This window comes from Oryx dammah, unplaced genomic scaffold (assembly GCF_014754425.2).
Source record: "Oryx dammah isolate SB20612 unplaced genomic scaffold, SCBI_Odam_1.1 HiC_scaffold_11209, whole genome shotgun sequence".
Lineage (NCBI taxonomy): Eukaryota > Metazoa > Chordata > Mammalia > Artiodactyla > Bovidae > Oryx > Oryx dammah.
In genome coordinates this window covers 2,735,608-2,763,030 of record NW_024080602.1, presented here as the reverse complement: position 1 = coordinate 2,763,030, position 27,423 = coordinate 2,735,608, and the positions used below count along the sequence as shown (strand labels likewise).

The 27,423-nt window shown below is 51.3% G+C and overlaps 1 protein-coding gene across 1 annotated transcript in view; it reads left to right on the top strand.

Moving 5' to 3' along the window:
- LOC120860873 (coronin-2B) overlaps positions 1-27,165 on the top strand; it is a 147,817-nt gene extending 120,652 nt beyond the window's left edge. The window contains exons 3-12 of the mRNA XM_040236575.1: positions 281-397; positions 12,052-12,201; positions 12,908-13,072; positions 14,955-15,071; positions 15,194-15,298; positions 15,827-15,923; positions 19,697-19,809; positions 20,160-20,250; positions 20,454-20,593; positions 25,197-27,165. Coding sequence (XP_040092509.1) covers positions 281-397; positions 12,052-12,201; positions 12,908-13,072; positions 14,955-15,071; positions 15,194-15,298; positions 15,827-15,923; positions 19,697-19,809; positions 20,160-20,250; positions 20,454-20,593; positions 25,197-25,328 — 1,227 coding nt within the window. The 3' untranslated portion in view covers positions 25,329-27,165. The remainder of the gene's footprint in view (positions 1-280; positions 398-12,051; positions 12,202-12,907; positions 13,073-14,954; positions 15,072-15,193; positions 15,299-15,826; positions 15,924-19,696; positions 19,810-20,159; positions 20,251-20,453; positions 20,594-25,196) is intronic.
- Positions 27,166-27,423: the final 258 nt, after the last annotated feature.

Sequence of the window (27,423 nt, the reverse complement as noted above, 5' to 3'; positions counted from 1 at the left end):
GGTTCAGGTGGATGGTTACATCTTGAGGAAGGGACACCTTTCTCTAAGTTGCACTCAGATGTCGTGTGGACCAGCATGGCCCCACCCACCCTGCTCTGGGACCCTCCCACCACCATTCAGTGTTGGGAGGATGCAGCCACAGAGCAGTCTGGCCCAGCCAGATGCAGGGATCCAGAAACATTAGTGGACCCTCTAGGACCTTCTGGCTCTTCTTTCAGGTCATCCCAGGGCCATCAAACTAATCCCCTCTCTCTTCTCTTTCCCTCTCTCTCCTTGGCAGACGGGCAGGATCGAACCCAACTACCCCAAGGTCTGCGGTCACCAGGGCAATGTGCTGGACATCAAGTGGAACCCCTTCATCGACAACATCATTGCCTCGTGCTCAGAGGACACGTCGGTGAGCAGGAGGGGTGTTCCCCAGAGAGGATGGGTGCACGGGGATGCCTCCCTGCTTCCTCCTGGAGGCCTTCCTCCCTAAATTCCCTCCTCCTCCCTTCTTTGCCCCTCTTCTGTCCTCTTGGTCATCCCTTCAGCTAGCCCTGGGACAGGGAGTGAGGAAGAGGACAGGGAGCCAGTCCATGAACTGTATGGCAGGTCTGCTGCCTTTACCGTGATTTCATTCAGAGGTGTTGACTTTGTAGGTGAGAACAGAACAAAAAGACTAAATCTGTGATTTGGCACTCTATCTGTGATGGCAAAAGGAGAAGGATCAGAAAAGGAATATGGGCAAGGAAGAAGGGAAAAGGGGGAGAAATGAGAAATGGATGCACCATGAGCAAAAGAGACCCTATTCTTGCAGGCTGGGTAGTTTCATCCTCTGTAAGCCATGGTTTTAGGGATGGACACCAGGCTGAGGTTTGTCATGACTTGTCCAAGGACCCACAGTGGTGGCCCAGAATTTGAACACCATGCATCCTACCACTTAATGAGGAGAAAGAAGAAATAGGAGAAGGAAAGTGAGGAGGAGGGAACAGGGAGACAGAGGGAAGGAGAAGAGAGAACAGGTTGGAGGGATGAGATGAGGGAAGAAAGGAGGCAGATAATTTGGAAAGGGGAGATAAAGAATCCAGGGAGAGCAACATGTGAAGCTGCTTTCTGGTCGCCCTTTCCCCAGGCTCTGCTGACTTGCACACGTGGAGGCAGAGTCAGGTGTTGGCGGCAGTGTCTATGTTTCTGGAGAAGGGCCCCAGGCCTTTCCTCAGTTGCCCTTCAGCAATGTCAACACACCAGCCTGGGAGCGAGATGGGATTTCAGAGCCTCAGCTGAGCTGGCGAGGAGGGGCTGCTCTAGCCCCTGGTGTTCCCAGATGAGGGAAGATCAGACCACAAGCATCTCTCTAGTCCTCACTGGCATAGTCTGGGAGCAGGTCGTAGACTTCCAGGATATTGGAGCTAGGAGAAACTTTGGTGCTCCTGTCTCCTGTCTTTCCAGACTGGCCTGAGAGCTCATGGCCTTTTGGTTCTGAATCCCAAGCATCCAGCACAGAGCCTAGTACCTAGTAGATGCTTAGTAGGTTGGTTGGGATGGTTGGTTGGATGGATGGATGAATGGATGGACAAACAGATAGCTAGATGAATGGATCTTTGGATGGATTACTACACTGATGCATAGATCACTGAATGGATGGATAATGGATAGATAGATGAATGGAAGGAAGGAAGGATGACAGGATGAAGGTGAATAGGTAGATGAATAGAAAGATAAATGAATGCATGAGAATGAATATAGTCCATCTAATGAATTATCCAAAGAAAAAGATTCACAGTAAATAGTCCCCACTGGTTAATAAATTAGGGGGTAGGGAGGAGGTCAGCTGGCACAGTGTCTAGTAAAAGGGAGTGTTGTGGAGAGAGAGAATAGAGTAGAATGGGCTTGACCAACTCCTAAAAGTCAAAGCCCTGAGTCAACTCAAGAGGATTCCTGAGAGCAGCAACATCAGGGGCAGGGCACAGCATAAGAAAGGAGGGCAAGAATTTGTGATGGGCACAGTCCATCAGGTTTGGTTACTTTCTGCAGCAAAATGGAGACGGTGACTGGGCAGGAAGGGAGGCTGTGAACGGAGGTCAGGAGCAGAGAGGGAAGGCTTGGGACGCCAGGGTGAGCAGCTGAACTTTGAAGTGAGACTTGTGCTTCTCAAGCCATCTGAACAGGAGCCCCTACATCTGTGTGGCGTGGAGACACTGCATGATCTGGGGTCAGGGAAGGGGCTGGATGGGTCACAGCGGCTTTGTGGAAGAAGTGGAACGGAACCCCAGCCAGCTGGGCGGTGCTGGAATGTGGCTCAACAGAGAGAAAGGGAGTGCCAGGAGCGGGGTATGACTCGCGTACATGTTGAGGGTATAAAGAGAAAGAACATGGGGCTTGGGGCCACAGGGGGAGAGGGGTTGGCCTGGGGCTGCTCACCAGAGAGAAGGGGATTAAGTCTCTAGAACAAAGAGGAACTAAGCTGCCAGTCCAGCCAGCTCATGTCTCTGCCCCTCCCCAGCCTCAGGGCCAGAGGTCTTGGCATTGGAGTCAATATCTCCCCTGCCCCTGCCATGACTGGAAACAAGCCCCTCCTGGAGAAGGGCACACCAAGGGCCCAGGATCACACGGGCTTACGTCCCAGACGGACCTGGAACCCAGGTCTCCTGACTCCCAGCTGGCACCCTGAGCAACTACCCACAGCCCTGGCTTTAGGTGAGGAAACTGAGGCTCAGAGCCTGAAGGGGCTGACAGTTCAGATTCATCTGACACAGTCTCTCCGACTCAGTGAGCTCCCTATGCCAAGCCCATGCAGGGCACTGAGGGCACACAGAGCAGGGCATCCTTGCCTGGGTCCTAGGAGGGGAGCTGGAAAGGCAGAGAACCAGCTGCCCCCAGGGTAGGGTGAGGAGGCTGGTCAACGCTGCCAGCACCGCTCTGATTGACCTTCCCATCTCTGCCATTGCCCCCTCCAGCGTCAGGCACCCTTCAACCCACTCCAGATCACATAACCAACTTACTGCGCCTCAGACACCACACCCAGAACCAAGGTTAAGAGGTCAGTCAGCATATGCACTGTATACCAGGCACTGTGCTACGTGCCAGAGCTGGGGAGGGAACCAGCTCCCAAAGGGACCCAGAGAGACCCTGGCAGGCCCTGCATACCCACTCCCCACCCTCTGCTTGTCTCACAACGTTCAGAGGACACTGAGGGGATCCAGCCAGCCTCAACCCTGCTCCCAGCTCTTTTCCCATATCTCTATCCCTTGAAAAATCTCCAGTGAAGTCCATCCCCCAGGTCTGCCCCCTCCCCCCACCAGTCTCCTCTCCCTTAGGGCATGAGGAGGTCTTCAAGAGTCGAAGCCCCTCTTCTCAGGGATCCAAGAGCATACCAAGCCCTTTCCCAAGGGGCTCCTGTCCTGAGGGAAGGCTGGGGGCTGTAACTCTCCCTGGCATCTGGCAGAATCCAGTTCTTTCCGCCGCTGGGTGATGTCACCTATTGTTGAAGGGCTGTGCTTTTTATAGCTTCTGCTGCAGCTAGGGAGGGCGGCTGGCAGGCGGCAGGGAAGGGCGCTATGGGTTTCCAAGCCTCATGCTCCCAGCCCTTCTCCAGCAGCCACAGAGAGAGGTTTCTGACATCTCAAGGAGAGGAGAGAGCGATCCCAGGAGAGTGGGAGGAGGGGAAGGGAGACGGGCCCCTCTCTTGGGCTCAGCATCTTTCCTTTCCCTCTATTCCACTGCTCTTCCGTCCAGCAGCTGTCTTCACCCAACCCCCCCCCCCCCAGGAGAGGTGATGCTCCCCACCCCGCCAGGAGCTGGGGGTGGGCTGGGGCAGGATGTCAGCCCTGCTGGAAGCAGCCGGAAGCCACCCACCCCCCTGCCCTCCTACACACACGTATAAACTTGAGAACCAGTACCTCTTGGAGCTGGAAGGGAGCATCGCACTCCTTTTAGAGATGGAAGCACATAGCCCTGAGAGGCCTCACCAATGTGCCTGGCAGCTGCAGAGACTCCACCAATGTGGAAGGGTGGCTCAATCATTAGGCAGCCAGGCTCCCAGATCAGTGATCTTACCAGCTTCTTTAACCTCTCTGGGCCCCGGTTTCCCTGCTGTAAAATGGTTTATCATGTGAGCAAAATGAATCTAGTGTTTCTTGGCTACTAAGAACTTCATAACCATTAATGTGGGCCAAGGCATCTAGATATCCTGTCCCAGTGAGGGCAGGCTGGAGGACTGGGACAGAAAGAGACCCTCACCCTTTTTTTTTCCAAAATTCTTTCCATTATGTATGTCACTTTGTGCTTCTTGAGGCCCCAGTAGGCCTTTCATCATTGGTTTCCCAAAAGGACTAAGCTGAATGCTAAGCCTTAAAATCTAGGAAAGAAATCCCCACCAGGCCCCCCTCTTCCAATTCAGGACTAAAGGGGTGTTTTGCCATCTATCCAGCTCACTACTGGCCAAAGCGAGAACTAGCATGCCTCCCCACGGGTGACTCATTGCTGAAGCTGCTGATGGTCAGAAGGCTTCTGGGCTTCTCAGCTTCTTCTGTTGGTTCATTCATTTAACAAGCGTGTCTTAGGTGTCTATGATGTGCCAGGCACTGTTCCTTGTCCTAGAAATAGGGCAGTGGATTTAAAGACCCACCCTTGAATGGAGGAGTTGACCATCAGTGAGAGGCCTGGAAGGTTGTCTGTGCCCCAGATGGGGTAATTTTTAGATTCTTGGGATCATGGAGTAGCACCTCTTTCTTGGAACAGATGAGCAGAAGGATGGACCACACCCTCTCTAGCTTGCCAGATTCCATCCAGGGAAGAAGGAAGGGATGAGCAGAGATAGGGGTTCAGAAGAGAGAAATAGGGCATTTGGCCTGGTTCAAATCCAGCCTTTGAATCCCAGCTTCTCCCTTCCTAGCTGTGCAACCTGGGCAAGTTTCCTAACCTCTCTGTGGCTCATTTCCTTACCTATGTAAGGACAGTCATTAATAATAACAATAATAATGATGATAAGTAACACATATCCCTTCCTGTGTCCAACCTCATGTTTACCATTTCATTTCATCTGCTGGCAGCCCCTTCATAAGATTCTCAACAGTAGACGCTAAGTCATGCTCTCTTCTGGACCCTCGGTTGGCCTTTCTCACCTCCTTCTCTTTGGAGTGATCTGTTTCCCACATTAGGAACCAGTTATGTGGTCAGAAGATATCAACATTAAGGCGAACGTGGAGGCTCTACCTCTTGTTTAGGCTAGTGGCGATGACTCCGTTTCTAGTAGCAAACCGAATAGTTGGGAAGAAATAAGGAGGTGGGTGTTCCAAGACCTTCTGGGCAAGACCCTCATGATTTTTTTCTTCTCACTGCAGAAAAGACAAGAGAAGAGTTGCTCTGACTTCAGCTCTAGGCAGGGTACCTGTGGATTTGCTGGATGGAAATCCTGGGCTCGTGGCTGTGTAATGTAGTACAGCTTAATTGGATACTATCGGAAGGCAGAAACTATACCTTATACTTGTCCATTCCTCCCTACACTACACCAAAAAGAATTGTTTTTTAAGTAAATACTAAGGAGTTGGAATCCATATCCTTTCCTAGCTACTTAGGACCACTATGAACTTCCGCTCCTCTGAGCTCCTATACCACAGATGTAGGCAGTAAGTACTATTTGCTGTAGCTATGTAACAAGCAGTTCCCCTAACCAGGGCATTCTGTCACTTAGTAACAGTGTTCTCAGAGGGGCTGAGTAGGCCCTGGGCCTAAGTCACTAGCAACCACAGTCCTCAGGGTATCAGAAAGCAGAGAGATCCAGCCAGACACCTTCATAATCACATAATAATTTTAAAGAGGAAATCTATTTGCATTGCTTAAAATGGAGACAGACTTCTTACCACATTCATTGACTACTCAGGGGGCCACAAAGCACATATGAAAAATAGAAATCACATCTAAAATGTGACCTGTCTAAAATTTGTATATAATCCTTAGTTAATATTAAGCAAGCATTGTTATGGAGAAGGAAATGGCAACCCACTCCAGTATTCTTGTCTGGGAAATCCCATGGACAGAGGAGCCTGGTGGGCTACAGTTCAGGGGGTCGCAAAGAGTTGGACACGACTTAGCCACTAAACAACAAAGCATTGTTAAGTATTACTAATGTATTAGCCATCTGCTTGGTAAGGTATATAGTCTATTTCGTCTTCATAACAACGATAACGGTAGGTGTAATTATTCTTACAGTTGAGAAGACTGCCATTCAGAGAGGTTGAACATTGGCTGAAGTCTCGCAGCCGATAAGGTCAGAGCCTGGGTTGGAATGGAGCTTGTGGGCCACAAAGCTCTCGCATTCTCAGCCACATGCTCCCTCCCCTGTGCGTCAGGACACTTGGTTTTGCAGCTTTATGAACTTTGCCTTTCACCCGCCTTGCCTTAGCCGTGTCTGCCATCAACCCCGCAAGACTGTGAGCTACTGGCTGAGGACTGGCCCCCAGTGTCCAACACGTGACTAGGTATATTTCGTTGGCTTGATTGTAACTGAGTTTAACTAAACAGGGCTCTGACTCAGGGACTTATGAAAGGGACAGTCTCAGACACAGCTGGCTTAGCTGGAGAAAGCGCTTTTGCCACTTCTCCCCTCCCCTTCCTTCCAGAAATCCAATTTGGCAGACTCTACTGGGTTTCCTGTTGAAGTAACCGCTTCCAGAGCAACCTGTGAGCAGATCTACCTACCGCACCCATCCATTCTCTGTTCCCAGCAAATCCCTTGAATGTTTAGGGATTGGAATTCCTTTCCAGCTACTTGGGCCTTTTGTGAACTCCAGCTCCTCCTCTGAGCTCCCATTGCGTGTGCTGCCAGCTGTTAGCTGTTGTGGTGGATCAAACAGAAGTAGTCTCTTTTCCCCAGTGATAGCATTCAGTGGTGTCAAAAGCAGAGAAGTCTGGAAGATTAACGAATACTGTCTCAATATGCAGCAAGGCTTCCCTTGCGGCTCAGCTGGTAAAGAATCCGCCTGTAAAGCCCGGACTGGGAAGATCCCCTGAAGAAGGGAAAGGCTACCCATTCCAGTATTCTGGCCTGGAGAATTCCATGGACTGTGTAGTCCATGGAGTCACAAAGAGTCGGACACAACTGAGCGACTTTTATTTTACTTTATGCAGCAGAAGAAACTGGACCCCAGGAAGCAAAGTAGCTAGAATCAAATGGGGTTTTAAGGCAAGATTCCCCTTTCCTTCCCTGTGGGGCATGTTCCATCTGAGACCCAATTCTAGCAGTTATTGGTGAAAACAATTCTTGGCTTCCTCCGCTGTAGCCCTTCGTTCCTCTGGACTTGGAGCCAGTCCAGCGGCTGTGCCTGGGCATATACACCACCTGCCCCCCACCCTCCCCTTGGCTTAGCCCCTTCATTACCAGGCAGAGCTGTCACACCAACAAACCAACCTGTGTGGGCGGCTAGAAAGCCTCAGACTCACAAGGACCCTGAAGTCCAGATTCATTCAACCCTAACCTCTGAAAGGTGTGTATCTCTCAATTTATCATCTGGATGAGGAGCCTGAGCCTCAGAGAGGTTAACTGGCTTATCTAAGGTCATCTAGTTGGGCCCTGGATTACAGCCTGAGTGGACCCACTCTTCACAGCTTCCCTGGTGTCTCTACTTTACCCTGCCCGTGATGTGACCCAGTGATGCCTCAGTTAGCTGGATCCTCAAGAATCAGGCTGTTCTGGAAAAAGCGTTTCTTCTGAGACTCAGCCCAAGCAGGGCTGCTCAGGTCCAGCCTCTGGCTTCCTCTGTCACCCGCTGGCCTGCTCCACACCAGCCAGGCTGACCCACCCCTAATTGTCCACCCACTGTGCCTGCACCCACTCACAGGAGTTGTTTTTCTGTCTCCTCATCTTTCCCCACATTCCCAACCTGTCTTTTCAGATGTAGGTCAACATCCCTTCTAACCCTGCACCTCGTGGATCTTCCCATCACCCTCCAGACTGGATTCAGGCTCCCGCATCCCTGTGCTCCCATGGGCTGTCTGCCCTGACCCACTGTGTGCCAATCAAGCGCAGGCATGGGATGACCTCAGCATCCATCCCATTGGTACCCAGGGCTTGGCTCATAAAAGGTGTATGTGGAATGAGTGAGGCCTAATTTTCTGTTTCAAAGATTTTCTTAAAGGCCAGATTTTCTCTCCTGTCTCAGTGTGTGTGCACTGAATGCTGTGTGTTCCTGTGTGTCTGTGCTTCTCTGCTGTCCTCAAGATACAGTATGAGGTGTCCGTGGACAAGATCTTTTGTCCCCATACACCTCCCCGTTGGCCTATCTTCCTGCCCCTTAAAGTCATCCCCTTGACTCTGAAAGCATCTCAAGCTTCCTGTCAAGTGCAAACAAGGGTAGTCTATCAACATGGAAAAAGATGCCCAGTGTTGCTAAGAATCAAAGACCTGCAAATCCAGCAGCAGGGAGATGGCATTCTTGAAAGTGAAAGTTGCTCAGTCCTGTCTGACTCTTTGTGGGGTCATGGTCTATATAGTCCATGGGATTCTCCAGGCAAGAATACTGGAGTGGGTAGCCATTCCCTTCTCCAGGGGATCTTCCCAACCCACGGATTGAACCCAGGTCTCCCACATTGCAGGCAGATTCTTCACCAGCTGAGCTACCAGGAAGCCCTTCTTGATCCAAGGACAAAAACCTGTGGGCTTTTGAATGTCTTTTTTTCTCGATACTGCATGGGGGCTGCTCTCTAGTTACCGCGCACCGTGGGCTCCTCGTGGCCGTGGCTTCTGCAGTGGCGCGTGGACTCTAGGGTGCACGGGCCCCATGGTTGTGGTGGGCAGATTTAGTTGCCCTGTGGCATGTGGAATCTTCCCAGACTAGGGATTGAACCCGTATCCCTTCCATTGGCAGGCAGATTCTTTACCACTGGACCACCAGGGAAGTCCCCAAAACCTATTTTTGAAGGTACAGTTTTAGAGATATAGGTAAAGAAACACAGACTCTGCTGGTGAAACCGGAGACAGCTTTGAAGGACAATTTTACAGGGACTAAAAAAGTGAAACACTGCTAGGCATGTGTCTTACAGGAATACTCCTGGCCGTGCCCAAACTTGCATGTCAGGCCTCATCATCACAGAATGAATTGCAACAGTGAGAAAAGTGGGCAGAGCCCAGGTGTCCATTCACAGAAGTTGATTAAATCCATCATGGCACGGCCACAAAGCAGCTGTCTTTCTGGCCACTTAAAAAGCTAAGGCAGGGCCACGTGTAGTGGTGTGGAAAGATGCCCACCAGCTCTCGTTACATGAGAGAAGCAAGTCGCTGAAGTGTATGGATCATAGCATCCCTTTGGATAAAAAAGAAAGAAAGGGGAGGGTATTGAATGTGTGGTGTGTGTGTGTAACACAAGCATTTTTTAGTCTCCACTCTTCAACAGTCACCTTCCCCTGGGACGCTGGAGGACAAGATAAGAATGTGTGTCTTTTTTTTTTTTTTTGGCTCTGCCAGGTCTTAGTTGCAGCACCTGAACTCCCGGCTGCTGCATGTGGTATCTAGTTCCTTGACCAGGGATTGAACCCTACACTGGGAGCACAGTCTGAGCCACTGGACCACCAGGGAAGCCCCAAGAAGGCATGTCTTACTGACGACTACTGAGTCATCTACCTTGGTCCCCACTCCACCCTCTCTGCCACTTCTATGTGAGACCTCATCTCGTAAGGCCTTTGTACAGGGCGGTCAGGGAAAGACCAGGGAGCACACTGGGGCCCCTTTCTGTCACCTCCCTCCCCCCAGCTACCACCAGCATGCTGGGCTGTGTGGAGTGTTGGGCTTTCCTAGAGAGCTGGGACAACCATAGGAGATTATAATGTTGAGAATGGAAAAACATCAAACTGTCCCCTAATTATAAACTTTTTCTCAAATATGTTTTTTGAAGCCGAGAATGGTGCTCCCAAGAGTAACCATAAATCCCTGGCTAGACCTGGAGCCTCCTGTGGCTGGTATGTTCAGAGCTGGGTCTTCAGGGGAACACATGTGTGGGAAATACTCATTTCTATACTCTGAGGATAAAAGGCCAAGAAAGGAAACCACATCAAGGGAATTCCCTTAGGGACACCCCCAGTTGCCAGCCTTGCTCCCCTGTCTTTGGGATTGCCTTTGACTTTCTTTAGTATACTTCCCTTATTTGTTCTGAGCCATCATGATTATCTTTGGCTAATATTGCATATTGCTATGACATATTAAATTATTTCCCTAATGGTGGTCACTTAGAGTGTTTCTGAATTTTCTACATTGAAGTGAACATCCTCATGCATGGAGATTTTTGCTTATATTGAAATTTAAGAGCGAAATTACTAGGTCAAAGAATATAATACAGATATCTTTATAGTTCCTACTAAAGGCAGAACCGGAGAAGGCAATGGCAACCCATTCCAGTACACTTGCCTGGAAAATCCCATGTACGGAGGAGCCTGGTGGGCTCCAGTCCATGGGGTCTCGAAGAGTCAGACACGAGTGAGCGACTTCACTTTCACTTTTCACTTTCATGCATTGCAGAAGGAAATGGCAACCCACTCCAGTGTTCTTGCCTGGAGAATCCCAGGGACGGGGGAGCCTGGTGGGCTGCCGCCTCTGGGGTCACACAGAGTCGGACACGACTGAAGCGACTTAGCAGCAGCAGCAAAGGGGGAACAATCTACTAACGATTGCCAAATTGTTTCCAAAACAGAGTTACTCTGATTTGTAATACTACCATCACCAACTGAATCCATAAGCTCCAGTATAATCTTATCAACACTGTTTCTTTCAGTTGGCTGTTTTATTAATAGAAGATTATAAATGGTATCTCAAAGCTGTTTTCCCTGTTTTTCTCCTTTCTAGGAAGTGTGGAGTTCAGATTTTCAAAATATTTGTTATAAAGGTGTCCTAAGCTGTAATCACATGTGCTTTTTCCTCTCCACTCAGTTAGATCATAATAAATAGTATTAATGATGATGATGATGATAATTATAACAAGAACTATAATCCCATAGGTCTTTAGAGCATTTTATACTTTACAAGTTTTTACAATCAGTAGCTTATTTTATTCTGCCAGTAGGCAAGGCAAGGTAAAAACTGCACCCCCACCCCACATTTATAGTTGAAACTGTTCAAAGTATGTTTGGCTTGAGAAACAGAAGCCTACCAACATTAACATAATAATCAAGGGGTAATTCAAAGATCAAACTTCCCTGGTAGCACAGTGGTAAAGAATCTACCTGCCAATGCAGGAGACGCGGGTTCAATCCTTGGGATAGGAAGATCCCCTGGAGAATGAGATGGTGACCCACTGTACTATTCTTGCCTGGGAAATCTCATGGACAGAGGAGCCTGGCAGGCTACAGTCCATGGGGTCCCAAAAGAGTCAGACATGATTTAGCAACTGAGCATGCATGCGTGCAATTCAAAGATGACAGAGAAATTGCTCAGTTTCTCTCTCTCAGGTCACATGGTCACTCCTCTCTCTAAATTCCACCTTCTTTCTTCCCATTTGTTTATTAGCATCCACAAGACTACATCCAGGCTCAACATGCTTTCAGCTCAGCATCCAGCACCTCACCCTTCTCTCCCCCTTAGTTCATCATCTTCAGGAGAGGCCCTGGGCCTCCCAGCCTCCCAGATGGGTTTCTCTCTGCTCAAGTGTCCATTCTGGGTGGGGGACAGAGTGAAGGACAGGCCATGTGGTACAAACAGAAGTGCTGAGGCTGAAGGCATTCATAGAGGGGCGTGGGAAGGGAAACAGAGATAGGCTTTGAACACAGCACTTGTTAAAAGTTGCTCAATGTGTGGTCCTCTGGGCCTGGCTAGACAGAAACAATAACAAACATGCCAGGGATAGTAGTTGCCAAGGTCTGCAGAGACTTCTTAGAGAAGATCCTCCCAAAGGCACAGAGAAGATGGTCTCTTTTCTCTCTAATCACCCTTTGCAACCTTCCCCCACCCCCCAGCCTCCACCAGGCTCTGCCCACTGCCCTGGCCAGGAGGTGTCTTACTAGGCAGATCTGGCGTCCAAGGAAGGGGCAGCAGGGGCTTCTCCTGGCCCTGCGCCCACCAGCCTTGGCCCTCCGTCGGCTCTGCAGGTGCGGATCTGGGAGATCCCCGAGGGCGGGCTGAAGCGGAACATGACGGAGGCTCTCCTGGAGCTGCACGGGCACAGCCGGCGTGTGGGACTGGTCGAGTGGCACCCCACCACCAACAACATCCTCTTCAGTGCTGGCTACGACTACAAGGTGGGCAGCCCGTGGGCACGGTGGCCAGAGCCAGCTCAGCAGGGAGGCAGAGGGAGAGAGAAGGCATCTTTAGGGGGCTGTAGGGAGCACTGTTACTTTCCCAAGCCTGTTGGCCAATGTCACATCCATTCAGTCACTCATTCATTCGCTCATTTGACATGCACACAGGCGAGCATTTTCTGTGTGCCCATCGTTTCTGCGGTCCACAGAAGCTGGAGGCATCTTTACTGCCTTCTCCAGGCCTGATGTACCAGAGAAGCATTCCCTCTCCATACCTGAAACTAACACAACATTGGAACGCAACTATTCTCTAATAAAAATTTTAAAAAAGAAAAAAAAAACCCACTCTATGCCCACACTCTCTACCTGACCACCTCTTAACCAAGAAGTAGTCTCTACCCTCCTAGTAGGAAAAAGAAGAACCCAAAGCTGCTGGCAGGGAGAATGGAGCCCCAGCCCCTACCCCCAGGTATGCCCTCAAAATAGATACGGAACCCAGCCAGGAACATTCATCCTTCTTGCTAGAAGTAGGAACTGGGCCGGGGCTGGGATCTGCCCAAGGACAGTGGTGGATTTGTGTGACGGGGACACAGCCACCTTTGATGTAGAGCCCACCAACATGGCCCCCATCCCAGCGACACGACTCCTGCACGGGGCGTCTCTCCCAGCAGGGCTGAGCCTGCCTCCTGCGTGTCTGCCCTCCCAGGTCCTCATCTGGAACCTGGACGTGGGTGAGCCGGTGAAGATGATAGACTGCCACTCGGACGTGATCCTCTGCATGTCCTTCAACACTGACGGCAGCCTGCTCACCACCACGTGCAAGGACAAGAAACTGCGTGTGATCGAGCCGCGCTCTGGCCGCGTCCTGCAGGTGAAGCCCCGCACCTTTCTTGAGGGGTAGGCAAGGTACTGGGAGCTGGGGCTCTGCTGTCAGCCAGCCCTGGAAGGAAGGACTGTGACGGTCTTCCATGTACCGCCCTGCACCTCTGGGGACCAGCCCTGTACCTCTGGGGACCAGCCCATTTGTTCTGGGCCCTTCTCTGCTCATAGGAGCTCTGCCTTGTTCTGGATGCAGAGGGACCTCGGTAGCCTCTCTCATCCACACAGACTCCACCCCTCTCCCCAGATGGGATTCTTCTGCCTGCTCTGAAGGCCAAAGTGGTGACCCCCTTCCGCACATAAATCCCTGGGTGCTCATTGTGGGCACAGGAGGAGGGGACTTTGGACTCACTGCCCAGCCACCTGCATGGGATGAGATGGTAGACGGTGCCAGCCTCAGGGGCGGCTCCAAGTGGAGAGGTGGATGGTGAACTAAGCTCCAGTTTTGGTCCTTGATTCTGGGTCTTGACTCCGAGGAAGGGATTAGGTGCCATTTGGGAGTAAGAAATTTACATTTCTTGAGTACCAACTTCCTGCTAGTAGTGGCAGTAGATGGCTTGGAAAATTTGGATGGGATCTGAGGTTTACCTCCTAACACAAGCAAGACTGATGCGTTTATCTTGGAAAAACCCAAAACTGCAGGACCAGAAAGTCGTCTACAACAACTGCTGTTACAAACAATAATCACCATAGTTCTTAGTGTCGTCAGTATTTACCCAGAGCTCACTGTGTGGCATGCACTAACTGTGGGCTCCGCGTTGCCCTCCCCTCACCCCCATTTAATCCTTGTGACGGTCCCCTGAGGTGGCCACTGTTACTCTTCCTATCCATTTCCCTCATGGGAATACTGCTTCTTGGAGGGGGACAGACCTGAATCTCAGAGTTAGAGGAGGAGCTAGAATTCAAACCCCCAGAGCCCATGCTGAGCAGAAAAGATATAAAACAGCAGAGACCTCCAACCTCCATCTCACACCCAGAGAGGGTGAGGGACTCCTCCATGGTTCCACTTTTTGGCAGAACTTGGAACCAAACTCCAGAGTGAGTGACGCCAGCCCGGCTCTCTGCACTGCCCACCAGCCTCTGGTTCCTACCTGACGCTGACTCATCCTGGCAAAGGGCTGCTGTGTGTTAGGAGGAAAAGGAGGTGCCCAGAGGGACGGCCCAGTTAGAAGGAGGTCCTGGTGAACTGAGTCAGCCAGCAGTGATCCAGCGTGAGTCCCGGTCGTCCTGAGCCTCAAGCTCCGCATCCTCAGAGAGCCCTTGCAGTAGGCATGTGGTGACGGCGGAGAGATACCTCAGTGAGGGCACTGGGCACCCGGCCCGGCGCCAGCCCTGCCTGGGGCTTGGTCCATGTCCCCATCCGCTCTGGGATATGGTCTGGTTTCCTGGTCCCAGGGCTCCGTGCTCCACAGCACCTGTATTCATTTCCTGCAGCTGCCATAACAAACTACTGTAAGCGGGGAGCCTTACAACAGAAATCGATCCTCTCTCACAGTTCTGGAGGCCAGACGTCCACGGGAAGGTGTCCCCAGCTTCCGGGGGCTTCCTTGGCTGGTGACCCCACCAGCCCAGTCTCTGCCGCCACAGTCACGCCACCTTCTCCCTTCTGCATCTGTGGAATCTCTCTTTGCCTCTCTCTTCTAAATAAGGACACCAGTGATGGCACTTAGGACCTCTGAGGATGATCCAGGGGGAATCTCCCCATATCGAGGTCTTTCACTTAAAATCACATGTGAAAACCACCCTTTTCCAAACAAGGAAACATCCACAGGTTCAGGGAGTCGGGAAATGGATATGTGTCTGGGGCCCTGCAGGCAGCCCAGCCCGTACCCTAGTGTCGAGGACCTGGCTCACCAGCTCTCTGATTCCATCAGGAGGCGAACTGCAAAAACCACAGAGTGAACCGGGTGGTCTTCCTGGGGAACATGAAGCGGCTTCTCACCACGGGGGTCTCCAGGTGGAACACGAGACAGATCGCCCTCTGGGACCAGGTCAGCCTCGGGAGGCGGGGAGGAGGGTGATGTCAAAGGGTCGTAGCCCCGGGGCCTGGCTGGGGTTGGGGAAGGTGAGTTGCCGTCCTGCCTGGATACTGATCCTGGGCCCCCGCCTGCAGGAGGACCTGTCCATGCCCCTGATCGAGGAGGAAATTGATGGGCTCTCTGGCCTTCTGTTCCCCTTCTACGACGCTGACACCCACATGCTCTACCTGGCTGGAAAGGTAGTGGAAGGTGGGGGAGGGACGGGGGCGCCTGTGGGAGACCTCTGCCCCCACTGGGCCCTCAGTCCCCCCCTACCTCCCAAGAAGAGCCTAACCTCTGCCCTTCTCCCGACCCAAAATGGTCCCACCGTCTTCTATCAAAACCTACCCTGGCACTGGATGCTCCTTTTACTCAGGTGTCAGTGACTGAGGATCCCTTGGGGGTGGACTGGAGCCACATTTTCCAGGGGAATGAGGCTCAGAGCCTGGAGTGCTTCATCCCCAGTGATGGCATTTGAGGCACCTACCAGGAGATCTTGTTTGTCGAGAAGACTGTCCATATACCCACCAGCGTACCCCCCCACACCACCCCACCACCCCCAGCGAGTCCTGCGTAGCATCCCCACTGGGGCCTAGAAGCCAGGCTTCCTTGGCCTTTTGAGCGTCTTGGGGGCTCGTGGAGGCTCTCTCAGTGGCCTCCTGGACCAGGATCTGCTGAACCCACCCCGCCCCTCCTTCTTCCTCCCCTCCGTCTCCCCTGGCCCCCAGGGTGATGGGAACATCCGGTACTACGAGATCAGCACGGAGAAACCCTACCTGACTTACCTCATGGAGTTCCGCTCCCCGGCCCCGCAGAAAGGTCTTGGTAAGGGGGCCCTGGGGCTGCCATGGCTGTTACACTCTGAGAGGAGAGACTGGAATTGAGCTCTTGGGTCACCTCTCCCCCACAATGAAAAATCAGCCTCTGAAGCTCAACTCATGGACCAGTCAGACTGGAACCTCCAAGTGCTGCCCCGTGAAGGTCAGCCCACTCTTCTTCAGCCCGCCTGTCACCGCCCATTTGACCGGTTCCACCCATCCACGGGGCTTGGCGTCCGCCGCCATCTCTGGCCATCAGCAGCCTGCAGGGGTGTGCGCGGTCCCTGCATTCCTGTCTGCAGATGGGGAGGCTGAAGCCCATTGTGGTTCTGACATGGTGGAAGGAGGTTCAGTAACTACAGCTCAGAACTAGGTCCAAGTGCAGGCCCCTTCCTGAAGCTGCTGGGAAGCCAGGACCCCCCAGTCCCCTGAAGCAGCTCTGTCCCTGCCTGAGAAGACAAGAGGAATTCCAGGGGTCCCCTCCCCACCTCCCCAGGCTCTCCAGGTTCTCAGGCAAACCCCAGAGAGGACTCCAGGATTGACGAATGTAGTCTGGTTTTCACGCCCACTCTCTCCCAGCACTAAAGCCTTTCTGTGAAGCCTTTGTGCCCAGGGACTCACACTGACAGGGGGTCCGACTCAGCAGTCCGCCATGTGGGGTCCAGATCACCCAGTGGAAGAAATCTCTGGAGTGGCTCTATTTCCTTCTCTCCTTAGAGCTTGAGTCTGGCTTCATCCTTCTGAGGATCTGGTGTTATGGACAGGGCCTGAGGGCCAGCTTCAGAGACATCAGGGCTGCAGGGGCCTAAGGGTCACCCTGCCCCCCCGCCCCGCCCCAGTGACCAACAGCAAACTGGAAAGCTAGAGATATGCCGGAGGTCCTGATGACCATTCCACTGACTTCACCCTTCCCCAGGGCTCTGTCACCCCCACCTCCCTCACGGTCACCCCATCATCAACTAGTATAACAAGCAGCCTGGACTTTGGAGTCCAAACTAGGTTTCTACTCTGATTCAGCTGTGTCCGTAACCCCTCTGAGTCTTAGTTTCCTCCTCTGTAAAATGGGATTAAACCTACTTTGAAGGGCTGTTGTAAAGCTTAGAGATCACGTACACAAAACATTTAGCAGAGTACCTGGCTCCTTCTCCTTCACACAGTCATTCAACAAATGTTTATTGGCTACAACTGTGTGCCCAGACCCTAGCTTAGTCCAGGGTACAGTAATAAATAAAACAGAACACGGCCTCTCTCACTGCCCACTGAAGGGAAGACAGACAATAAACAAATATGTAAGGAAAATATTGTATGGTAGTAAGTTCTAAGAAGAGAATCAAATGGGATCATAGAACAGAGAGTGAGAAGGACTGTTTTAGATGAGGGGGAAACCTCGCTGTGGAAGTGACATTTTAAACTGCGATCTGAAAGGCAGGAAGGGGGAAGAGTAGTGCCAGCAGAAAAAACAGTTAATGCAAAGGCCCTGAGGCCAGAAAGGGCCTGGCATGTTCTAGGAGCAGAAGGGAGGTCAGTGTGGCTCAGCATAGACTGTGAAACAGGTGGCAGATGGGGAAAGTGTTAGGAGATTAAGCTGGAGAGGTGGGCTGGGGCCAGATCCCATGGGATGCATTAGACAGGGTGCATTAGAGTTCTCCAGAGAAACAACCAAATGTATTTATAAAAGAGGAATTGCAAGGATTTGGCTCATAATTACAGAGGCTGAGAAGTCTCACCATCTACCCTCTCCAAGCTGGAGCCCCAGGAAGGCCAGCGATATAATTCAGTTCAAGTGTGAAGGCCTGAGACCCAGGGGAACCAATGGTACAAAACCCAGTTCAAGGGCAGGAGATGAGATGTCTCAGCTCAAGCAGCGAGGCAGGAAAAAAGGGCAAATTCCTCCTCCCTCTGCCTTTTGCTCCATGCAGGCCCAGAATGGATTGGGAGATGCCCACCACCCACTCTCACTGGGGAGGACCATCCACTTTACTGAGCCCACTGACATATAACGTTAACCATCACACGGGGAGGAGTTGGGATTTCATTGGGAGCTCTTTGTAGAATTTTATTCTTCTTGGGCTGGTGGGTAGGTGAGAGAGGGACAGTGTGACATGATCTGAAAGGTTAGTTTGAGATTGCTGCGGCTCCTGTAGGAAGAATGTATTTGGGAGGCTGGATCTTGAGAGGGCAGGAGGCAGGCAGAGAGACCAGTTAGGAGGCTGTTGTGGACTTCTAGGCAAAAGAGGATGTTAACTAGGGGGATGGCATGAGATGAGGATGGATCCGAGGATGTTTAGAAAGTTGGGTCATCAGGACTTGGGGAGAAGGGAAAGAGGGGGTACTGAGGATAACTATTTCTGCTTGTCCTCCTCACCTGTGGTCACTGTTGAGCACTGACCACGAGCCAGGCACTTTCTGCAGGCTCTGGGTGGCTACTTAACTCACCGTGGGCGGGTAACATAGCTCTAAGTGGCAAAGCCAGGACTCAAACCCAAGTCTCCTGGCTTTTCACGGTACCATGAAGCCACTTCCCTCCCGGTTCTGGAATTCTCTGTTCTGGTAGAGCATCCTTCCATTCCAGATGAGGAAAGGTAGAACCTTCAGGCATATTGACATCCTGGAGAAAGAAATTCATGTTGTCTGTGCTCATCACTGCTGGGCAGTTAACAAGCATCTTCACACTCAGTCTCATGAGGGGCCACCACTGGACTCCTCTAGGCAACCAGGGAATCTAAGGCTTAGAGAGGCAGTGATTTGCCCAAGGACTTCCAGCCAGAAAGGGGGGAGAATCGAGATTCAAACTCAGGATCCTGTCCCACCCCAAAGCTGGTGTGTCTGACCCCACACCGAACTGCTCTCCCAGCAGGTGTTCAGCTGATGCAGCTGTTAGGGCTGTTGTGTCTGGTGCCCACACGGACACACATGAGCACACGCAGACACGCATGCATGCACGTGTGCCTGTCAATCCTAGAAAGCACATGGCAGAACAGCAATCTTGGGCTGCATTTAAACCTCTGAGTGCACAGGAGAGTGTTCCCCTTTCTTCCTTCCTTCCTTTATTTTATTTCTTTATTTTTGGCTGTGCTGAGTCTTCATTGCTACTGGTGGGCTTTCTCTAGTTGCAGCAAGCCCAGGCTACTCTCTGGTTGTGGTGTGCAGACTTCTCATCGCGGCGACTTCTCTTGCTGCACAGCACTGGCTCATTAGTTGCAACTCATGGGCTCTAGAGTGCAGGCTTAGTAGTTGGGGCACACGGGCTTAGTTGCCCTGAGACATGTGGGATCTTTCCAGACCAGGGAGGGATCGAGCCCATGTTCCCTGCATTGGTAGGTAGACTTTTAACCACTGGACTACCAGGGAAGTCCTCTCCCTCTTTCTTTCTCTATGAAGACTGGGAGCACAGAGGCTTCAGGAAACCAGTTCGTTTCAGCAGGTGATGGGCTCTGGGGTATCTAGAGTGACAGCACTGTGTAACTGTGGGCAAAAGCCCCTTTCCCTCTGCCCCTCAAGAGTCTCACCTACAAAGAGACTGGATTAGATTCAAGTAGTTGCGCAGCCCCTTGCAGGCCTACAGTACGCACCTTGGTGAAACAGGTCTGGCCCATGGGGCTTATTAGACAAAGCCTGACTCGGGAAGCCCCCAGCCCCTTCCTGTCCACTGCATGGGTCCTTGCCTCCAAACCTAGTGCCCTCCAACTGCACCTTTCCCCTGGCCAAGGTCATCAGGAAGGAGGGCTGCTTGGGGGGATTCCTGGGACCCCATGCAGCTGTGTGTGTGCCTGTCTGCAGGGGTCATGCCCAAGCATGGGCTGGACGTGTCTGCCTGTGAGGTGTTCCGATTCTACAAGCTGGTGACTCTCAAGGGCCTCATAGAGCCCATCTCCATGATCGTGCCCCGGAGGGTGAGTGGAGCCGGGCTGGCTGCAAAGGGCCCCTGGCAATGAAAGCTAACTTCCTCACTACTGGGGCTATGAGCCTGGAGGAGCTCAGAAGAAGGAGGTGTTTTCCTGTGGATTGGGGTCTTCAGGTCTAATTTGGGGTGCAGAGGGTGAGGGCCACTCCAAGGTGAGGGCAGTCGTTTGCTAACGAAGGCAAGGTGGGAATTCCAAGTGGGAGACACTAAATACAAAGACTTGGAGCAGAGAGAGCAGGTATGTGGTTGGAGGTCAGCGAAGGGGAGACTCTGACTGGAGAGAAGGGGCCTTCTCAGCAGTCCCCCACCTGTCCACTCTTCTGCTCCACCCCACTGCAGTCGGATTCCTACCAGGAAGATATTTACCCCATGACGCCGGGCACGGAGCCAGCTCTGACCCCCGATGAGTGGCTGGGAGGCATCAACCGAGGTACCACTAGGGGTGGGCTTCCCAGAAGAGAATGGGAGACGGCAGTCTGGGCCTTCAGTCTAGCCCACCCCCTTCCCCTTGCATATGCTCCTCATTGAACTCGCCCTCACATCAGCCAGCTGTCAGGCATGATGTCATGAGAGGCACCATCACTGAAGAGCCCGCAGGACAGTCGGTGAGAATGCATGCCTTGCCTTGCTTAGATCCTGTGCTGATGTCTTTGAAAGAAGGCTATAAGAAGTCCCCCAAAATGGTGTTCAAGGCTCCCATCAAAGAAAAGAAGAGCGTGGTGGTCAATGGAATAGATTTACTAGAAAATGTCCCACCTAGGACAGAGAATGAGGTAAGAAAAATAAGTTATTGCCTCCACACACACTGGCAGAGCGAGACCTTTGCATTTCAATTATGAGCTTCAGGCCCTTAGGCCAGCTCAGTTCTGAGGCATTTTTCTTTCTGTGACAAATACCATAAGTAGCCTGCTGTGGGCTTCTGTTGCCTCTGACCCCAATAAATAGAGGCTGGGCTATGGTAGGGATAGTGATGCCCCTCCCCATCCCCACAAATCCCAGAACCTGGAGTTACATGTCCCCTTGTGAATCCATATCAGAATGTTGTTGTCATCTGCAGTTGTAAATTCCTGGCTCACGAGGGAAAGCCAGCCTCATGTGTTACAGCACGGCCTTCCTCCCTGGCATGGCAGCTGCCGCGAGGTCTGATGATTTCCTGTTTTTGTGGAAGAGGCCGAGTGTTTATGAAAGTACTCTTTGTACCATTTGGAAAGGGAGCAGCTCTCTCAGGGCAACCAGAGCTGGGCCTTGTCCACGCCCCCCAGAGGCCTTGCCTTCCACCACACCCTTGGTCCCTGGCACAAATACAGTTCAGCTCAGCCAGGATTCATGGAATGCCCACTGTGTGCCAGGCCCTGGGCTGGATGCAGCTGAAGTGGAGATGCTGCAGGGAGCCACCTGCATCTGGCTCTCTCATTTCCTGGCTGTGCCTGAACATGTTTCCTGACCTTCCTAAGTCCATTTCCTCACAGCAAAATGGGGATGTGAAATGCTGTGAGAGTTAAAGAGATCGTCCCTAAGTATCTAGCACTTTTCCTGCTCACATGCAATGCACAGAGAGGCTAACTGCATTAGCTCTCGAGAAGGGGGCAACAGAGGATGAGATGGTTGGGTGGCATCACCGACTCAATGGACACGAGTTTGAGCAAACTCCAGGAGATGGTGAAGGACAGGGGAGCCTGGTGTGCTGCAGTCCATGGGGTTGCAAAGAGTTGGACATGACTGAGTGACTAAACAATGAGAACCATGTAACAAATTACCCCAAGACTTAGGGACTTAAATCCCACAAATGTTTTATTATCTCACAATGTCTGTGGGTGCCAGTGACTCAAGGGCTCTCATGAAGGTGTGAACTGTCAGCCAGGGCTGCAGTCACATCTGAAGACTTGCCTGTGGAAGGATCTGCTTCTGGCTTTCCTCACTTGGTTGCTAGCAAGACCCATTTCCTCATAGGTTATTAGACTAAGGGTCTCATTCCTTCAAGAGCTGACAGCCAGAGGCCTCCCTCAGGTCCTTGCCACATGGACCTCAAAACAGGGCAGCTCACAGCATCGCCTTGAGGAAGAGAGGGTGTCAGAGGTGGAAACCACAGTCTTTTTGTAAACTCACCTTGCAAATGGCATCCCATCACATCTGCCATATTCTATTCATTAGAAGCAAGTTACTGGGTTCAGTCCATCCTTGAAAGGAGGGGGATAACATGGGGGCCATCTTATAATTATCACTGTTGTTCATAAAAGTATGATCATTCCTGACCACCAAGGCTTAGTCTTAAAGGTAAAATTGACAGGTAAATTTTTAATTGCTATAAAATATGTTTATGTGCCATTATAGAGGGATGCTCAGATTTCTAAGGCTGGATGAAACTATGATCAATGGGATTTGCTTCAAAATAATCACCCAGGAGAGTGGTACAGGGGAAGGAGGTAAAAATAAAGATGAAGCAAGAGTGGTTACATGTTATTTGCTGAAGTTGGATGTTGGGTACTTGGAGGTTCATGGTGCTTTTCTTTCCACTTTTGTATATATTTGGTGTTTCCTTTAAAAGAAATTTTTTATGTACACTGACAAGGTAGGCATAGTTGAATTGTTGCGAGCCTAGGGCCTTAATAAGAGCCTGAAGTTTGTTCTAGTACTGGGTATGGAGAGGGCAGGGTTGAATAGCAGTTACATGGAGTGAACTTGTCTATATGAATAAGAACAGAGGACCTGGAGAAATATTTTAAAGGGTCTCTAAGCAAACAACACAAATGACACAATCTATATACTACAGCTTGTGTCCTTTCCTCCCTGGGGGAAAAAAAAAATTTGCTCAGAGGCTGGTAACTCTTGTTTTACCTTTTACCCACAATTTTAATACAGAAAATTAGAAACAACGAATGAGAAACTGGTTCAGCAGTGAAGAGACCATGGGTAGCTTGACACACAGGAGGAGAGATGGTTGTACAACTCTGTAATTTTACTAAAACTCACTGAATTGACACTTAAAATGGTTGAAATTTATGGCATATGAAGTATACCTCAATAAATATGTTTTTTAAACAAAAGCTGATCCAAAAAAATTATACAAGGAAACTTTGAGAACTTGGAAGGCATAGGTATATGTAGAATTATTTAGTGTGGGGCATATAGCATAATATCTCTTGAAACAGAGGTAACTAGAACTGGTTTGTTGGTTAATATAAATTTTTTCCAAGTCAGTTAAAGGAATGAATCATATAAATGATATATACATTCTTTAAACAATTTATTTTTGTTTCAAATATAAAACATATACATTCATTCCACATGTTTTGATGTAGAATCAAGACCTTCCTTTTCTCTCGGGACATCCAAGTTGGGATCTTCTATGTATCTGTCAAATAAATCACACTTTAACTCCAATTTCCATTTTCAGTGTTTTTTTATGTGGAATGAGAACTTAAAATCAGTCTGAAAACAAAGCTCTTGTTTTTTCAAAGTTTTCCCCAGTGTTTTTTTTTAAAGACAGGTTTATTGAGGTATAATTGACCTGCCGTACACTTCATTCTTTGTAGGGTACAGTTCCATGAGTTTTGACATATGCCTATAGCCGTGTAACCACTACCATGCAATCAAGATACAGAATATTCCTCAATCTTTTGTGTGTATATCATCCGTACCTATCAGTAGCAACTTTTTTAGCACCCCCTCTTCATCAAGATTCTCAAATGCATTCAACTTAGTTTTTATCGAAAGAGCCACTCTCTTTTTGTATTTCTATTTCATCAGTTCATGTAGTATTTAAATTATGCAATTACAAAGACAGCTGCAACTCACACTGGGCAGTTGGAGGACCAAGACAACTGTCTGTTGGTAACACTCAACTCAAGTGTGTGGGGTCCTTCAGGAGCCTGCAGAGGCTGTGTTGTGTGGGCCAGTCTGTTTTATGGAAGCAGTGGAGAGGGTGTTTAATCCAGGGAGTCATCTCAGCAAGGGTGTTGTCAGATTCCTATGCTTTACTCACGGCCACTCCAGCAATGCCCAGTGCAAATTTTGGGGTGCTGTGCTAGTCCCCCATCAGCAGGAAAAATACCATTCTATATCGTGACCTTAAGGAAAAGAGAAGAATAGGGGGAAGCCTATATGAATAGAAAGAGAACTATATGAATCTTAGGAATTAGGTATTCTTAACTTCCTTGGTGGATCAGTGGTAAAGAATCCGCCTGCCATTGCGGGAGACATGGGTTTGATCCCCGGCCCAGGAAGATCCCACATGCCTTGGAGCAGCTAAGCCAGAGCTCCACAACTACTGAGCCAGCACTCTAGAGCCCTGGCACTGCACCTATTGAACCCACGTGCCACAGCTGCTGAAGCGCACAAGCCTAGAGCCTGTGCTCTGCAGCAAGAGAAGCCACCACGAGAAGTCTGCGCACCGCAACTAGCGGGTAGCCCCCGCTCTTGGAAGCTAGGGAAAGAAAGCCCAGGGAGCAACGAAGACCTGGACAAAAATAAACATTTTTTAAGAGAAGGATATTAATGTATACAATAGATAACTAATGAGAAGATACTGTAAAGCACAAGAAACTCTACTCAGTGCTCTGTGGCGACCTAAATGCAAAGGAGATCCAAAAAAGAGGGGATGTATGTATACATATAGCTGATTCACTGCGGTGTACTGCAGAAATCGACACAGCAGTGTAAAGTAACTCTGTGCATGTGCGTATGTATACTCTCACTTCAGTCATGTCCAGCTCTTTGCAACTCTCTGGACTGTAGCCCACCAGGATCCTCTGTCCATGGGATTTTCCAGGCAAGAATGCTGGAGTGGGTTGCCACGCCCTTCTCCAGGGGATCTTCCCGACCCAGATTGAACCAGCATCTCTTACATCTCCTGCATTGGCAGGTGGGTTCTTTACCACTAATGTCACCTTGGAAACCCCCAAAGCAACTATACTCCAATTTAAAAACAAAAAAAGAGAGAGCCGATACAAAACATTTCAGAAAGCTTTCCATTCTGAAGGTAAGTAAATAAATTATCAAGGCTTGAAGCCCTAAATGGGTAAGCTTAGGATATCTGGCCTGTGTGGACTGGGCCCTTCCTTGGTGATCTTGGATCAGGGTCCTTTCTTTTCTGCCTCACAGGGTGGGGTGGGGTGGGGTGGGGTGGGATGGGGTGGGGGTGGGCATGAGTAGGAGCGGGAGCGGGCATGGGTGAGCTCAGTCTAGAGATGGGAGAGCGGCCACCTGAGTCACCTCCACCCGGGAGTGGGGAAGGAGTGGGAGGCCTGAGCCAGAGGGACAGCGGCTGCATGGGAGGGAGGGGCGGGGTACGGGTACCCCCTCCCCCCGCCCCCGGCGAAGGTCATCTTCTCACCTGTTCTCTCCCACCCTTCTGGCCCCTTCTCTCGTCCACACCAGCTCCTCCGAATGTTCTTCCGGCAGCAGGATGAGATTCGGAGATTGAAAGAGGAGCTGGCCCAGAAAGACATCCGCATTCGGCAGCTTCAGCTGGAACTGAAAAACTTGCGCAATAGCCCCAAGAACTGTTAGCTCCGCGGCTGGGCTGCTTTCTAAGCCGATCTGATCTCTCCGTTGTTTCTACTCGTTCCTTAACTTCCCCTTCTCCGGTGACCCCAGAGAGAGCGCCAGGACTGGAGCTGGGGGAGAGCCTGAGGACCCCCACCTGCCACCTCAAGAACTGGAAGCTGACCTTTGACCTCTCGACCTCATGCTAATAGGAGTCCCCAGCCTCTCCCAGAGTCCAGGCTGGCATGCCCTTTCCCAGACACCCCTGGAGCCTCAGCTTCCCCTTGGCTGGGCAAAGCCCGTGAACTCCCCCCCCAACGACTGCCTTCTGGGGACCAAGGAGCGGAGGGGGAAGCCAGAACCCCAGTAGACTTAGAGGTTGAACTTGTCCCCGGCAGAGGGGGCTGACGGGACATCTCCGTGCTTATGCTGGGGCTCACGGTGGCCCTGATGGACGCGCAGTAAGGGCTGGATTGCAGGCATCCGCGGTCTCCCTCCCCTCCCCTACCTCCCTTGCCCTGGGCAGCCCCCGAAGCCCATTCGCCTGACCAGGGTTGCAAGCAGCCCAGCTCCTTCCTGTCTCTTGCCCCCTCTCTCTTATCTTCAGGGAATTAAGAGGATCCTTCACCAAGGCCATAATGACCCCTTGCCCTCCCCTGATGCTCTTAAAGCTCTGGCAACGCCCTTTTCCCGTTCACTTTGTGAGGCAGTCAGGGTAGGGAATAGTGTCCCCATTTTACAGATGACACAACTGAGGGTTGCTTTGGGGAAGTGACATCGCTGAGTCACCCAGCAGGTGAACAGTGGACCCAGGACCAGTGTTGTGCAGACTGCAGGCCTGGGCGCTTCCCACTGCATCAAGATGCCAATCCTACAGGGACATCACCAGGGCCCAAGTCTCGGGGGAGCAGGAGGAGGGCCGGGAGCCTCCCAACAGCAATAGTGCTGATGGGCCTCCCCCCTCCCCCACACTCAGTATCCCTCTGACCTCCTGGCCCCCACCCTTCACTCTCACCCCCCAGGTGACTCACTCCAAGATGAGGCCTCGTCCTCCTGGAGGTTGAGGCCGAGGAGGGTGGCGCTGGCTCTGGGAGGGCCGAGCAGTGGCCTGCTGGCCCCGAGGGCTGCTCTGCGCGCGTGTCCCTCCCTGCTCTCAGCCACGGTCAGCCTTACGCTTGTAGAACGACCACAGCCCCTAACATTGGTGTAGCACTTTAAGGTTTACACAGCCCTTCGACATAGAGGATCCGCTTTGAGCCGCATCTCAGCTCCCAGAGGCAGGGAGCATTCTCCCCACTTTGCAGATGAAAACACTGAGAAGCAGCTCAAGGCCATAGGACCCTGGGAGATGCCACATTTCACTTGATCTTCTACCATTTTCTTTTTTCCCTCCTTTTCTCCCTTCATTTCTCATTACTCACAGAGTGTATGAACACTGTTCTCAGAAAAGTCACAGTTTGAGGGGGGAGATCTGGTCTGGGGATCAAGAAATGGGTGTCTACACCTCTCTCATTAGCTAGAACCTCTAGACGCATTGTGCTCTGCACCTGCTGTCCCACGGCCACCCTGCAGAACCTCCATCCGCAGAGGCGGGCTCCCTAAGCCCCTCCGAGTGACCTGGGCAGGGAAAGCCCCCCAAACCCTCAGGCTTTTCCTCCAAGAGCCTTCCACGCTCACTGCCAGCTAAAGCAGGGTCTCCTCACCCCCCAGACCCCGCTGCTAGACTGCGTCAGCTCACATCTCTTCCTCCCCACACTTCTGAAGCTTTTTTTTCTTCCCCACTGACCTTTGTGGTCTTCTGTGATTATTTATGCTGCCTCCCAAGGATAGAATTGAAATAAAATGTTTTCAAGTTGTCAGACCTGGGCGCAGCTGGCTCATTTCACCTGGGCGGTTTCTCCTCTTGGTCGCCATGGTATCCTGATGGCCAACTCCCCAGCCACAGCTCTGTTGCTCCTCTGCAACAACAACCCATGTCTGTGTCTACAGGTGTGACTTCACACCTCAGCACTGCTGACGTCTGGGGCCAGATGATTCTTTGCTCTGAAGGCTGTCCTGAGCACGATCAGCTATTTAGCAGCATCCCTGGCCTCCGCCAGCCAGATGCCACAGCAACCCG